Source organism: Enoplosus armatus, chromosome 22 (genome assembly GCF_043641665.1).
Source record: "Enoplosus armatus isolate fEnoArm2 chromosome 22, fEnoArm2.hap1, whole genome shotgun sequence".
In the NCBI taxonomy this organism is placed as follows: domain Eukaryota; kingdom Metazoa; phylum Chordata; class Actinopteri; order Centrarchiformes; family Enoplosidae; genus Enoplosus; species Enoplosus armatus.
In genome coordinates, this window is record NC_092201.1 from 14,516,200 (window position 1) to 14,531,716 (window position 15,517).

The 15,517-nt window shown below is 43.8% G+C and overlaps 1 protein-coding gene across 1 annotated transcript; it reads left to right on the forward strand.

Moving 5' to 3' along the window:
• Nucleotides 1–7,511: 7,511 nt before the first annotated feature.
• LOC139305428 (amphoterin-induced protein 2-like) lies at nucleotides 7,512–9,029 on the forward strand. The gene has a single exon (XM_070929395.1). The coding sequence runs from the start codon at nucleotides 7,512–7,514 to the stop codon at nucleotides 9,027–9,029; it is 1,518 nt and encodes a 505-aa protein (XP_070785496.1).
• Nucleotides 9,030–15,517: the final 6,488 nt, after the last annotated feature.

A 15,517-nucleotide genomic window follows, 5' to 3' on the forward strand; every position in this document is an offset into this window, starting at 1 on the left:
TTTAAGACGTGTGTGTTGTGGCATGGAAACACTTTTTGGAGCTTTTAATGGTTTCCCTCCAATCACAGAATCCAGTGAGATTGAAAAGGATTTCAAATCCCTTTCCAATCCCACCGCATAAAATCCACAATGCATTCTCATCACAGAAAACAAAGCTCCTCTCAGCTCCTGGCTGTGTTAGCTGCTCAATGAAAAGAACTGTTTTAAATCAGACAGAAAAGATCAAATGTGATCTTTTTTTAATGTGTGTTTTAATTGGTGCCGGACTGGAGGATCAGAGCTGTATGGTATTCCCTGGGAAATAAAAGCCGCCATCGTTAGCCCGCCGTCACAAAGACCTGAATCTGTCTAGTGCATTAACATATGCAGCGGCGGTGGCAGCAGCAGGAGGAGGATACTTTTATCCAAACAAATGAGCAGTTGGTACAAATGGAAAAGTCATTTTCCTTTCTAATCATCATGTTCCTCCAACAGAGGAAATCTTTGTTGTTGTTTTTTCATTGCGGTACACTGGAGACGTGGAAGTGTTATATCATTCCAGTGAATCAGCCTGGATGAGAATGTGTGCTGAATGGCGGTGAACGTGATACATAACCCGCGGGATTCTTGTTTATTTCTATATGTTTGTTGCCATCTGCTGTCTCTGCGCTGACCACTCCGGAGAGCACCTGTCAGTCAAACACTGTGGGCGGTAACGTGAGGTGTTCTGTTTGGCGGTGGGTTTAGTTTCCGGGGTTTCTTTGCCTGTTCAGTGGTTGTAACGGTGCATATTGTAATCTGCCCAGCTCTTCTTCTGCTTCTCCCAAACAAAGCGGAGCCGTTACGAAACAAATGGCGCTACGAACTGCTAAATCGCATACTGAACTCCACGATGGTTTGTGTTCTGCAGTGGCCTAATAGTTGAATATGTCATGTCTAATGACAACAACACTAGTTTTGTAGGAATTTGGTCATAAAACCAAAGTACTGAACACATGTAAATATTAATGATGGCTCTAGAGGAAAAGATATTTACAATTTTGACCAAATGTCACCAGAGTCATGCTGCAGCATGGCTAACAAAGTGAAGATGAGTTCGTGAAAAGAGTGGTCTCCCTTTAGCATGAGTTTTGCTTGCGGCTGGCCAGCAATCGTCTTTGTTGGGGTTGATTGGGCTTGTTCATCTCAATAAGCATATTGTGTTTTTACACATCAAGTTCGGTGCTACCACTCTGTATAATGTCTTCTGTGGATCTGGAGGGAGCTCTGTAAAGTCTGAGAATATAACCCTGATGATAAAGTGATAGTGGGCTTGAGACTTACACGTTTTAAGAGGAAGCTCAGCTAAACTAATAAATCCTTGGAAAACCACTTAACTTGCTATTTGGGACATTTAAAAATTTGAAACTGAAAGTTGTACTGGAGCTAGATTGATGGTAATCCAAGCGTTGCATCACTTCTTGCGTTGTTCAAAGTAGTAAAACAATCTCCAACATCGTGCAGTGTTGTAGCGTAGCTGATCCAAAATTAGAGAAAGTCAGCTCGTAAGAATGCGCTGATATCCACAACAAACGTCGCTCAGAGCTTTTCCCCTGACATGTCTGTCAACACAGGCTCATACAGTAAATAACCCTGTGGGCTGGTGTTCGGTTGAATCTTTTAACACGCTGGTTTTGGGTTACGCTCAGATGATGCATCCCTTTCAGCCTAAAAAGGTCTCAAGAAGACCACCTTGCTAGTGGTTTCCATGCCACTGCAGTTTTTGTGGACAATGATTGTCAGGGTGCATGTACAGCATGGTATTTTTTTTTTATTTTAAAATTAAATCAGATTAATAAATCGCATTACTACTAGTGACACATTACTACATATGATAAATAATTGCACAGTTCTGCAGTGATATAGTTGTTATTTACTTTATTATTCACTGTGAATTTGTAGGTTTGGACACTCCAATACTACAATGCAGTTTTTAATGTCATAGGGATCCTTGCAAGGTGCTACATGCATTATTCAAACCCACACATCATCTTACCCACACTCACTCACAGCTTTTGAACTGAGGAGAAATATGTGGGGGGTCATATCACCAGTGTTCCTAGTGCACAACAGGAGTGTTCTGCGTAGGAACACAGACATAACATGGAGGCTGGCTGGAGGCTGGGTGGACAGGTGGGGGGGGGGGGGGGGGGAAGGGACATTGTTGATAAAAATTAAAAAAAAGAGGAACGTAAACATCGCTCCAGAAACAGAATTTCCTGATTTGATGTTGACATTTTTTGTGTGTGTGTGTGTGTGTGTGCCAGAAGTCAGGTGAGCATGTATAACTGGTTCCACTAGTCTGGCCACTGATTATTAACCCTCTGGTATGAGAAAGCTTTCTTGAATGAAGTCCCTTGAACTGTCGTACTAAAGAAAAGAAGATGGTTTCAATATAAAAGAAAAAATAGTGTATTGTTGATATATTGTTGATATATTGTTGATATGGGTCCACAACACCAAGAGGGCTCTACAGTGTGTTCCAGTGTCCCAGAAACCACCCCGTCTTTTCCTGCAACCGCACACTCAACTCAACCCTCTCTAGCAGGTTATATTTACTTTTGTTCACGATATCACCAACTAACAGCATGCTAACCAACTACAACCAGCGAACACCATGTCAAGCTAGCCAGCATGCTGCTCAACCCCCAAAGCAACAGCCCAAAAAAATCACCCTACCTGAGGAAAACATAGAATATAGCCAGCCTTATCCCTTGAAGGGGTGAGCGAGTTTTGAAAACAGTTGTATAATGTCTTCTTTACTTCTGGAGGAGCTCGTCAAAGAAAATTAGACTGTGGCCTGGGCTTCAAGACTAAAAATGTCTGATGGAGAGCCTGCTTTACAAACTGGTAATGTGGACTCTGAAAGACATGGGCATTTAGCAGGCAGGGAAGGTCGCATGAAAAACGCTGCTCCGCTGCATAATGGGAAGTATGGGATTAAATGTCTTCCATCAAAACCACTCTTGCAGCACCTCAGCCCTGTCACCGATTCCAGTGTTTGAGGGGTCATCAACAATTAACAGCAGCACATACATGCAGCTGCGGCTTTCTTGTAAGCCGCTCACGAGTTACGATCTGGGTCAACACTGCACAGCACTGTTCCACGTTTTGAGTTATTAAAGACACTAGTTATGTCCCTCGAAGGTTTAGCGACACCTGTGCACAGTTCGCATCGATTCATGTCTGCTTTTAAAGCCGTCAAGTGACGCAAGATGATCTGCTTAATGGTTTCTAGTAAAATCCGTGTGTTCGCACTCAGATGATGGATGTCCCTCTCCGTCAGTGGGTTTATTTTATTCTCACCTGGTGTTTAAAACTGCAGTTCTGTTTTGGATGCTCGGCCCTTAAAGTTCAAGTGCTGCAAATGGAGACGGCTGATGCTGGGAGATGCGCACTTGATGGCTTTATCTGTTGCAGCGAATAGTGGGGGAACATTCAACTTTTTGAACTGCGGACGCTCTAAATGCAACATTTACATATTCTCAAACACTGTGTGTGTGTGTTGATAAGTATGGAAAATCCAATTTCACCATTGTACCATTAATTGTGTTGCTCTCGAAGGTTGCTGCCTCCTTCAAGAGCTGAATCTGACCTCTGCAGTGAAATCTGACCTCTGCAGTGAACTCTGCATCTTCTGAAACCTCAAACCTGCTTTTGTCGGCCTTGGCGGTATAAAGAGTGGATCTAATTTGCATCCTACTAGGTGTAAAACAAAGTGTGTGCTTGTATGTGAGGCACAGACAAAATGAACGAAAACCCGGCACCTGACTTGGTGACTATTGGTGCCTTGAAACATGTTTGATAAAACACATTCACATTCACTCAGAACCCTGCTGGCGTTCGTTCTAACCATGTAGTCAGTGACTATTTTACACCTGGGATGCAAGACAGATGCAATTACGTGCATTTAACTGCCAGGTAAGACCAGCAGGCACCAGTGGATGCTGTATTCATAAAAAGTACATACTTCATATTCTGCACAGGCCTTACTGTCCTTCAGTCTCGTTCATTACTTATGCCACGTTCCTGCAACCAAGAACAGAACGTTATCTGAAATGAAGAAGGAATTGGAAAAATGGTGGTCCTCCCATCCCTCGTACATATCAACAACATGACTGTGTGATCCTGGAGCGAAGATGGACACTCTGGCAAAATCCCCAGAGGCCTTCCCCTTTGATGGTCGGCACCATGGAAACGTGCAGCGATTTGTCCGTCACGGTGTCCCGGGTGGAAAGCTCATAATTACGAGTGCATTGTGATTAGACCGAGGTCGGGATTATAAGGCCCTGTTCGCACTTCTCTGTCAGCTAATGGAATTGTCTCATCTTTCTGAAATGAGAATACCATTGGGGGTTTTGTTTTTTTCCCTCCCTTCTTTTTGTCAGGTACTGAACCTCCCGTGCTTTGTGAAGATCGACAAGATAGAATAAGAGGCTTCAAGCTCGCAGCTTCCAACCTTGACAAACTGTGGAGTGAAAGACACCATCTGCCAGTGGCAAATTTTCACACAGCGGTAAACAGCTTCTGAAGCACGGATAGAAAGCCCTTTAGAAAATAAAGTTTCGTGTCATTGCAATGGGGAACAAGTGGCCCCAGACTAAATTTTGTATTCCAACACCACATGGACAAACTCTATTTTGAAAAATGAGGGGGATTATGTAAACCCTTTGCACAGCTTAATGCCGTCTGAAATATTCTGCCTCAACAAGCAAATCCTAAAATGCTGCTCTTCTTTTACACTTTTACAGTAAAAGAGGGGGGCGGGGGGGGGGGGGTTGTTTACTTATTTCCACAACTCAATATACGTACCTTTAACAGCACAGTGCAAGCAGCGATGAAGCTCTGATAGAGATCATGAAAAAGACATGTTCAAGGTCACAGATGCTTAATTGCAATGACGTCATCTCTAATTGGACCAAATTGTCCCCGCCAAGCCACCATTAACAGCGGGATGCTGTAGTAGACCATAGGCACAGGGATGGCAATCTCTGCAGGGGTTATAAGCCCTCAGCTTTCAGGAATAATATCTAAACCCTTTAAATGGACTGTATACGCACTCTAATGAACACAGTTCCAATTAAGACCAATCAAAGGGCCTTTGAGCGTGTCAAGCTGTGACCCCAAGATATTACACCATCTCTTGGACTGAAAGCTAATATGATCTAAACGTATTCCTGGTTCAGACTTTTATTTCTGTACGTGTCGGGTGACTGAATGGATACTCAAAAGAAAGGGTGACACATATATGTTTGGAAGTGACGTACCACTCTTAAAGCCACAATTTTAAAGAGGAACTGCAACTATTTAGTTTTGCACTTCCATAATGTTGAGGGACTGAGCTTTTACACTGAAACAGCTGTTGTCAATTTCTTCTTCATTCCCCAGATGCAGGCGATGATCCGATGATGGAAGGAAACTCCGCTGATACTGATACTTTTTACATAATATTCTTTATTTGCATCAAAGATCAGGATCAACAGGCCTGCGCATCTTGACCTGTACAGCACCCGTAGCCGAATCAGTACTGCTGCCTCGACCACTGTTCAAGCTCGTCTTTTATACCTTTAAGCATACATGGGGTCCTACTATAACACACGAGTCTGTAAACTTCTGTTTCCTATCTAGGGGTCAGGAAAAGAGACCTCTCAGAATGACCTTTCACATACCAAAGAAGACCATGTCTAAACAACAATACATCTTATCTTTATGGGGCCCCAACGTCTGCTAGTTGTTTACCTGGAACATTGCATACATGGCAACTTTGTACTGCATATCATTTTATGAAAAGACTACTTTTATGATTAGTATCAAATAATACACATCACAGCAGCTCTGTGTAAAAAGAAAAAAAAAATCCTCACAGGAGAAACACAAACATGCACCCTGAATTTCTTTTCCTATATTCACAGGGTAGTTATTGTCTAAATACCAATAACTAGTCCCGGTGTCACTAAACACACTGACGTACACGAGTTTGTGGTGCTGATGCTGCACCCTCTCCCTCTCCTCCTCTTCCCTCCTGCCAGCATCCACTCGCGTCTTATTGGTGCGCTGGCTGCTGTTTGTGTTCCGTATTTACTCTCAGGGCGACCCCTCCCACAGCGACATGCAACCCGACCTGCAGGTGAACAGTTGGACGGCCGCAGCCTCCCCCCCCCCCGCCCCCACCGCTTCCTCGTCGCGCTCTGGTGCCGGAGTCCTTGCGGAGCGGAAAACGACTTTGCTCCCAAAAAAGGGGAGATTCACGCGCGGGACGCAGGAAAGCAGACGAGCCGGTGATGTGAAAGCAGGAGTGAAGGCGTAAAGGTGAGCTATCGGCCCGGGTTGTTGGTCTGCTCGTCAGCTGCTGGTTGTTCTGTGTCCGCGGAGCCAGGTAATGTGCGGGGATGGAACAGGAGAGGGACAGTTCATCCTCCTTCCTCTTCAGTGTTGTCATTTCTGTAAACTTTAGGGCTGGAACCAACTATTCTTTTCCGCTCAATGCCCTAATTATCTTCTCGATTAATCGATTAATCGTGCCATCCAGAAGCCAGCATGACCCCTTCAGAAGTCACGTTTTGTCTGTCCAAAAGCCAAATGCTTTCGGCGTGCAGTGACATAAAGCAGCCTATCCAGCGACCACAGAATGACCTGACTGATGATTCATTGATTATCAAAACAGTCCATCAGGATCGCCTGATGGATTATTCAGCTGATCGATCGACGCGGCTCTTGCAGCGCTTTGAGATGATTGTTTGTGATGTGAGTTGAACAGTTTGATGGGGGAAACCCAGCTGCCCATGGAGATTTAATCATTCATTCATTTCAATTGTAATGTCACATTGGATACTACAATAGAGCGCAATGCTGTAATTTAAAGAGGCCGTTAGATGGATGGATAAGACACAGAGATTCGTGTCAAACATGCAGCAAACGTCGGGTTTGAGTAGAGGTGTCAGTCAAAGAGAAAATGAGTAAAAAATTAAATAGATATGTATTAAAACGGATAGAACTCAATGAAAGCAGATATAAGAAAGTAAAGGGCTGTGAGCTAAAGCAAGAAGTAATCGGCTCGTATTGTATTAGTGGGACATATAGGGGAGGAGTATGGATTACTAACATGTATGGATAAAGTTACACCTGTTCCAGCAGTTGCTCACAGTTGTCCTGTGCAGATGATGCCAGCAGCCATCACTTTTGTATTTAGATGTGGATTACAATTTATCTTTAATGCTACATGCATGTAATGCCTTTACCTGTATTACGTGCTCTTATATAGTCTTACTGTTTATCTTGCTGCCCTTTTTTTCCCCTCATGATAATGTGTTTGACTTCATGTGGATGTTACGGGAACTTTGTTTAGTGCCAAAGTACAAAAACAAAAATGTTTCCTCTCTTTCTGCATCTCTCCTCAGTTCGTAAAAGCCGTCCGCTATCAGAGGCTTGTAAACCTGACATGTGTACACCCAGTGAGACAGTAACCTGAGATCTTATCCTGGGGGAACATCAGGATGCGTCCCGCTGCGTCACAGCTTTTAGGCAAGACCGATGGCGGAGGCAGCTGCCGCAACCCTGCCGCTGCAGCCTTGCTGCTCTCCCTGTGTCTTGGCTTCCCCCCCTCTGTGGCCGCTTGCCCACCATACTGCCTTTGTGCCAGTGATATAATTTCCTGCAGTGGCCACAATCTGTCTGCGCTGCCCTTTGATCTCCCAAGCTATGCCACACGGTTGGACCTGAGCCACAATGCCCTCACTGTCCTACCAGTGGACTGGATTTCCCGGCCGTTTGACCGGCTTGCCTCACTGGTTCTCAGCCGAAACTCCATAAGCCGAATTGAGGTGAAAGCCTTCACTCTGACGCCGCATCTCCTCCACCTGGACCTCTCCTCCAACCGACTAACAGTGCTGAACTCGTCCATCTTCACTGGGTTGAAGGAACTGAAAGAGCTGCTGCTGTTTGGCAACCAGATCATCCAGATTAACCCAGGGGCCTTCAGCGATCTTCAGAGCCTGCAGAGGCTCTACCTCTCTGGGAACAGACTGATGGCTTTCCCCCTGGGGCTTTATTGGGAACCTGGAGGGCCTCGTAATCTGACCTTTCTCGATCTGTCATACAACAGGCTCTCCAAGGTGCCCATCCAGAGCCTGCTGTCTCTCACCCAGCAAGGTGGAATTTATTTGCAGGAAAACCCTTTGGTTTGTGACTGTGCTTTACTCGCCTTGCTGGAGTACTGGATGTGGAAACAGTATCGACCCCTGGTGGACTTCAGAGGTGAATACCCATGTAGAGACGATTCAGGACCAGGGTCTGCATGCAGCCAGCAGGTAGTGTCAGATATGTCCCTTGAGGCACAGATTTACCAAGTAGAGCCTGGTAAATGGCTAAGAGTGCCATGTCCGGGGTTGGCTTCTCCAGCCCAGGAGGGGCTGGTGGTGTTCTGGATTACCCCCAGGACTGTGGTGAATTCATCAACCAATGATCCGAGTGACCACCTAATAGTTTCCCCGAATGGCACCCTTGAAATCCGAGGGGCCCTGATGGAGGATTCTGGTATGTATGGGTGCGTGGCAGGCCGCAGCCGCAACCATGACCCCAACGAGTCTCTGGAAGTCAATGTGGTGGTCGGAAACTTGAGCACCGCCTCCACCAGTGGCTTGGCACACGGCAGCGGAGCCGAGCATTTCAACACAGCGTTCACCACCCTGGCTTCCTGTGTGGTCAGCATCATACTGGTGCTGCTCTACCTCTACCTCACTCCCTGTCGATGCCGGGAAAGCCGCGGCGGGGGATCGAGAGGGTGTGGCGGACGAGCCATGATCCTCTGTTCAGACCCCAGAGAGGTAGAGTCAGGACAACGGCGGTCAAACGGAAAGAGGGTGGCTTTTTTAGAGCCTCAGGCAGACGACTCTGATATCGGTGGCCCAAAAACCCCAGCAATGAACTTGGGTCATGTTACCACTGAGGGAATTCTCAAGAATGGAAGTAGGACAGTAGGACAGACCCTCACAGACCCTGATCACATGGCATAGCAAGAAAATTACCTTTTGCACATTGCACACGGTATTCTCACAGTCTCAACCCAAGTGTTTTTTTTCATTGTCTTGTGCATAATGAGAAAATCCATTTGATGTGAAGTAGTGTACAGTGATTCTTGTGAAGTAGTTATGCACTGTAGGGTTTGGGTGTTTGCTCTGAAGCAGAAAATGCAGTCCGTTTGTAGGCAGCGTTTCAATTATGTCTCGACTGTAAGTGGTGTCTGTTTTTTCATATTAAGAGTTCATATGTAAATTTCACTGTTAACGCGGGAAATTGTTACTGCAAAGATCACAGAGATTACATAAACGTGGGTGGTGTTTTAAATTGGGCCGAGAGGGATATTCACACCTGAATTGATAAGCTGCTAGAGGCATCGGAGGTTATTAGACAGTGTATGCATTGTGAATACCGCCATAACAGTGACCCTTGTTATTTTTAACCATCTGTCTCTGTACTGTGGAGCGTATCATTTTCAAAACATTTTCGTACGTGTGAAATGATCTGAACTTTGATGTTTTGCCAGATTAATCTGTGTCTGCTACACGCCCTCTTCAAATTATGTTAATCAACCCTGTGAAAAAAGCCTATTGTGTTGCTGTTAGGTGATAACCTACAAAATGTTAAGTTTGCAGTAAGAAATGCGGACTTGTGTATAGTCGGACAAAAATGCATTTGTTGAGCTAAAATGCGGTAGTATTCTCTTGAAGGGGGGGCTCACTCAAATTACAAAAAATAATATTTCCCCCCCCATGCCCATATAGTGTCTAGCCATGCAGAAAGTTTTATTTGCTGAGGTTTTGAGGTATCATTCGCTGAGATTTCTGTCTCCACCCCAATACGATGGAGGTGAATGGAATTTTGTCTGTGCCTTTAGTGGCTTTCAGGTTTGCTTGTTTTTTTACGGACCACGACTTTACTGATTTGGTTCAGTCCCACTGCTCTCATCTCAACCCTGTTTCTAGTAGCTAAACACCCAGCTATTTCTCTCAGGGGTTGATAGAGTCCAGAAAACAGAATTACACTGGGAGAAACACCATTACAGTGTTGGCCGTTGAGCTCTGATAAACCCACCGTACACTACCTGCCCAGCACCAAACAGCAGACACGCACACAGTTAGTGACTGACATAGTGAGTATTGGACTTTCATTCATGAGGTCCAGACTCCAAATGAATGCTAATGTTGCTTTGTGTCTGCTGAATGTGTAAATAGGTAACAGTTTGCTAACACGTATGGCATTTTAACTTTATTAGGTGATAATATTTGTCAATATTGTTGTTTATAGCTTGTTTCAAATCCCCAAAGTAGATAAAAAAAAAATCTCTCACTGCTTCAAAAGAATTTGCATTCGGATTATGCATCGAGAAACACATAATCCACAGACCGCGACGTCAACAGTTTTCTTTGTGCACCTTGCAATCCACAAGATGCACTGTCGACAGTTCGTTTCTGGATGACATGTTGCTGTTGAATTTCCTAAATGCCATTTTTCAATGCTGTTAGACCACATGCGAAATTTCCATTGATATTCATTGTAATGGGGTGGAGGCAAATAAAAAAAGGTTTGTCGTGGATAGTGATCATGAGAGGAAAGATAGAAAATGTGTTTTTTTCGTAATTGAATCTGATGGACGAGCATGAGATGATATCGTAAAGATTATGAAGAATTCAGATGAGGTATGAGGTAACTGCCGTAATTTGAGCACAAAATATAAAAAAGTAGTACTTTGTTGACACGGTAGAAAATCCACAGTTCTCCAAAGGAGAAGGTGTCCAAGTTCAGGTGTGGACCAGCCCACCTGGAGCTTGGTTCAGGCTGGAAACTTTTCAACCTGATCCCTGTACACCCTGTTAGAAATGGACTTCCCTACTCGTCCTCCGTTTTGTTATACCGACCCAACAGCTTTACAAACAGCAGATTCACGGAGGAATTGATCCTGATCAGTTCAGACAGGAGGGGAGTTTGGGCTCGGCAATGAAGCCTCAGTCAGCCCAGATTAGTGTCACAAAAATCAGAAGGAGGTTTGCCAGCTCGCCCCAAGCCCACCATGACCCACATTCCTCCGTCCTTGTTGGATTTTTATAGGTATGTGGAATCATTTCCAAGGTGCCAAGAGGCTTGTTAAAGTTTCCTCGGCCGTACGTGTCCATGCTACCACTGTCTAAATATGAACCGTTTCTATTTTTTTTCTGTTCTATTAGACGCAGGACAAATTCTAAGTAGAGCAGTGAAGGTAAGAGCTTGTCATGACTTCAAGGACTGCCACTTGTAGGTATGAAATAAAATGTTTCAATTTGGAGGACGAGTGTGTTCTTTTATTCCTACAAGTGAATGTAACAGTAATACTTACATTTGACTTGTTTAGTCTATATTTTCATCATGTTTGGCTCCTCTCTGGGGATCTGGCCAAATCTTTTTTGGACCTAAAATGAAAAGAGGCAGTTTGGGTGAAAAATGAAAAGTAGTGTTACATCAGAAGGATTTAAGGATGACAGATAACCTCTTAGTGAGTCAACAAATCGCATTTTCAAAAATCCTCTTACAAGCCTTTTCAGTGGCTTGTGCAAAAACGCAAAACCCTTTAAAACCCCTTTTTTTTTCCCCCTTGTGCACTGGTTGGGCAGTACTTTTCCAAGTGGACAAACATTTGATGTGAACGTACACTAATTAAAGAGTGTTGTAATGGCAGTGAGGACACCAGGAGCCTTTTACAGCAGCTTCGTGCTTTCACAGGCAACAGGCCAATGGCAGGTGTTGAATCGAGGCTTCAGGTAGTGATGGATCCCATTGGGACTAATTTAAGCATCCCTCGCCGTTGACTGTGACAAGGTGCTTTTCCCAGGTCAAGACAGTGACATTTAGAGAGTGTTGCAGTCGAGAAAAGGGGCACTCCGCCGATATTACACAAATGACCCTGATGATGTCATCAGGGTTATCTCAGGCTGGGCTTGAGTACAACACGTTTATGACAGAACGCTTGTGTCACAAACCCTCAAAGATGAGGGCATTTCACAGGCAGGGCTCACGTATCTGTTTGTATATGAGTATGTATGCATATACGTTTATACTGCATGTACTCAATCTATGTGTTTATATGTATCTTATTCAGCTGTACTCTTTATGTTTATCTATTTATATTATCACATAATCAGATTCTTGTTGGCTTATTATGTTACATGTTATCAATCAACTTTAAAGGATTCAGGGTGATAAGTCTGGTGAGAGGGACTGGTTCATAATAGCAAGCAGAGATGGTCCAATAATGCTAATGGCTACTTTAAGTAATCTGGTAGGCACAATGTCAAGGGGACAGATGGAACAACAAGTATCAATCAGTTCCCTGAGGGAGATGGGAGAAAATCGATCCAGCAAGACGGGACAGGTGTGAGATGGCAAAAACTAGCTAGTATGCGTTGCCTTGGAGTTGAAGGTCATTTAAGCCAAATTAAGCAGTTTTTTTCATGGTAATGACTGGACTAGCATCAGTTTGATAAGGGGTGCTTGAATAAAGAGGGCCACAGTGGACCTGTGTTGTTAGGTGCACATACAGCCTATGGTATGGAAGCATGTATGGAGTGATGCCGAATTCCATCTATTAGATTATAGTTGTTGTGGTTGTTTTTGTAATTTAATAGCAGCACACTGGCAGTAGTACTGGTAGTAGTTGTGGCTGTAGCACTAGTAGGTGTAATAATAGAGCAGCGGAGTAGTAGCATTAACAGCAGTTTGTAGAATCCCAGTTAAGTGAATATAATAATATAAGTTTAAGTATAATAACACAAGTTATAAAACTCCCCTGAAACCTGCAAAAATTTGACAAACACAGTGCGATACCACAGAGGCATTTAATCTCCTCTGTGCCCAATATAAATGCACTAATTTCCTGACTATCCATAATTCAAATGCTGGAGGAGTGTAATGGATGTGTGGGTTGCAGCTGAAATAAGAACCTTAATGTGGACACATTCAAGACAATGGGACCATTTAGCAAGTAGTTTAATTAACATGATTTTATTAATGCTGGACTCTTAACCGCACTGTCGATCAACCATGTTCTGTCAAAGCAATGTAATGTGAAAAGACATACATTACTAGAGAAGTATTGCTGTGATCTTTCCAAAAATACTGGTGATCATCCCCCGACTGTTCCATAAGAAAAGGTCACTTATGAGAACTAATACCTTCAATCTTTCTCCTTTGAAAATGTCCTTCTTCCGTCTACAATAATTTGATCCAAGTGGTGTAATTTTTCTTTTGTGTTAGCTCTCGCTAACTCAAACTGCAGCACGCACTGTAAAAAATCTTTCCTCGATTCACAGCACGCTACAGCGCTGTAAGTGTAGACATTTGGAGCATGTCCAACCCCAGGGGGACTTGATCCTATAACGCTGGTAGCGCTTGTGCCACACCTTCTACATCCCCCCCTACATTGTAACAATTCCCAGAGAGTAATGCTGCTGACATGCATGAAACAATAGCCATAAAAAATGCACGATTTGTATTTGCATGCGCTTCATTTTTCATAACAAATATAGCCATTGGAATTCAGAACTGACCCTGTAAAAAATGTAACAGATAAATAATTGAGGTTTGAGAGAGGTAATATGTTTCTTATGGACGTCATGCTCCGCAGAGCTTGTACCATATTAGGTACAACGCCTGCCCAGATTAGGGCGTGAAGTGTGTTCACAATTTCTGTTTACTTTCCGAAATGTGCGCCGTTATCCCCATATTTAAACATTCATCCTGTCTCTCTTTATTTCACTTTGGTCGTTGGGAGCCTAGTGTGTTCACTCCGAACAAGTCGATGGAAACACGCTTCATTTGCATTTCTTTTGTGCAACATTTCAAAGGTACGCTTAAAAATTTGCTTAACAACTGAATGGAAACACGACTACTGATGAGTTGGACTTAGGAGAGCCAAGATTGCTGCAAAATGATCAGAAGCAAAGAGTTTCCTCGGCTTACTATAGAGAATGTCAGACCACACATGAGGAACTGACTGCAAGGCTGCCTATCAACTATCAACCCAGTTCACTGACGCGTCGGGGAGGTGTTGGCTGGTAAAAATGAATGAAGCAGCCTTGTCCGTAACATTGTAAGATGACTGTATTAAGACAGTATTATAGCAGAATATGCAGCCGGTGTGGTTCAAAATCCACAACACCATTTAAGGAGTGCACAGGTTATAATCAAAGCGCTTGAACATAATTTTGCAAGCTTCGTCTGATTAAAAAAAACAAAAAACAGTGAGAGTTCGGGAGAGAGAATGGGTGTTTCATCAACTAAAACACTTCAGTTTAAGGAGCATATCAGAGAGAGAGTGGAGGAGGCAGACAGAGGAGGGAATGTGATTCAGTGCTGAGAGAGTGATGTGAGCTATTTGTTGAAGGGATGAGTGTTCAGCCCGCAATAAGATAGGGAGGAATTGTAATATTGTGACTGTAGATTAGAGCCAGACTAACCTGATGTTGCGGACATGTAGGATAAGCTTCCCAAAGCCACGAAAGAGAGGAGTCGGGACGAGGTGGCATGGTTGTTAGCTCATATTGCACTTCATTAAAACGTGCGATAGCAGCTGCAGGCAGTGTCAGCTAGTTCACTGGGACTCACAGCACATTACCTGTGAAATTACCAGAGAAATCTCTCTTAAGAATGACCCCACCCTGCCACATTTGGAAGACTTGATGCCAAAAATGACGCCGTTTATGTGTGGCTTATCTCGTTCCATCGAAAAAGAAGGCCAGCGAATCAGGTTTTTTTTTTTAAGTTGACATTTCACTGATGATTTGAGGATCTCACACAGGTCGGTTAAGCCCAGTTCTATGCGGTACGGGTGTTTTCCAATAATCAAGGTAGTATGACACTACCAGGAAATGTCCTCTCGGAGAAATATAGGGAAGGTCAGGCGCTCGGGCTAATGACTGCCATAAATAAAGCTAGATCATTTGCAATCAAACGCTAATGACGGCAGAGTAATGAAGTATAAAGGAACTCAAAGGAATTTTGGCACAGGAAGCTTGCAAGGACACAGTTAATTCAGGTTCATTTCACCTCGGGCTTCCTCGGCATAGCAAGTACCTCCCTTCCCCCAATACTTCAACCCAGTCAAGTGTAGGGTTATTGCAAGAGATGGCGCGCCAATGTTTGTCAAGTGACAGATGGCGTCAACATCAGTTTTATTTGACCAAAACACCATCTAGGCCAAGCAGAGGTGTGCCAAACAACGTGTGGCTGTTCCACATTATCATGATCCAAACCTTTTGGTTCTTGAAATTAAGTGGGCTTCTGTGTTAGTTAATTTCATTACTGTTACTTAACCTTTAGACGTGTCTTTCATTTCCATTCAAACTGAGCAGATGTTTGATAACTAGGACACCTTGTCCTTGAGCAAGACACTGGAAAGAAAGCATCACACTCTTTGATTTACTTCAATGTCTCAAATTCAAGGCAGCTGATGTTCAAGGGTTGAAGTAATACA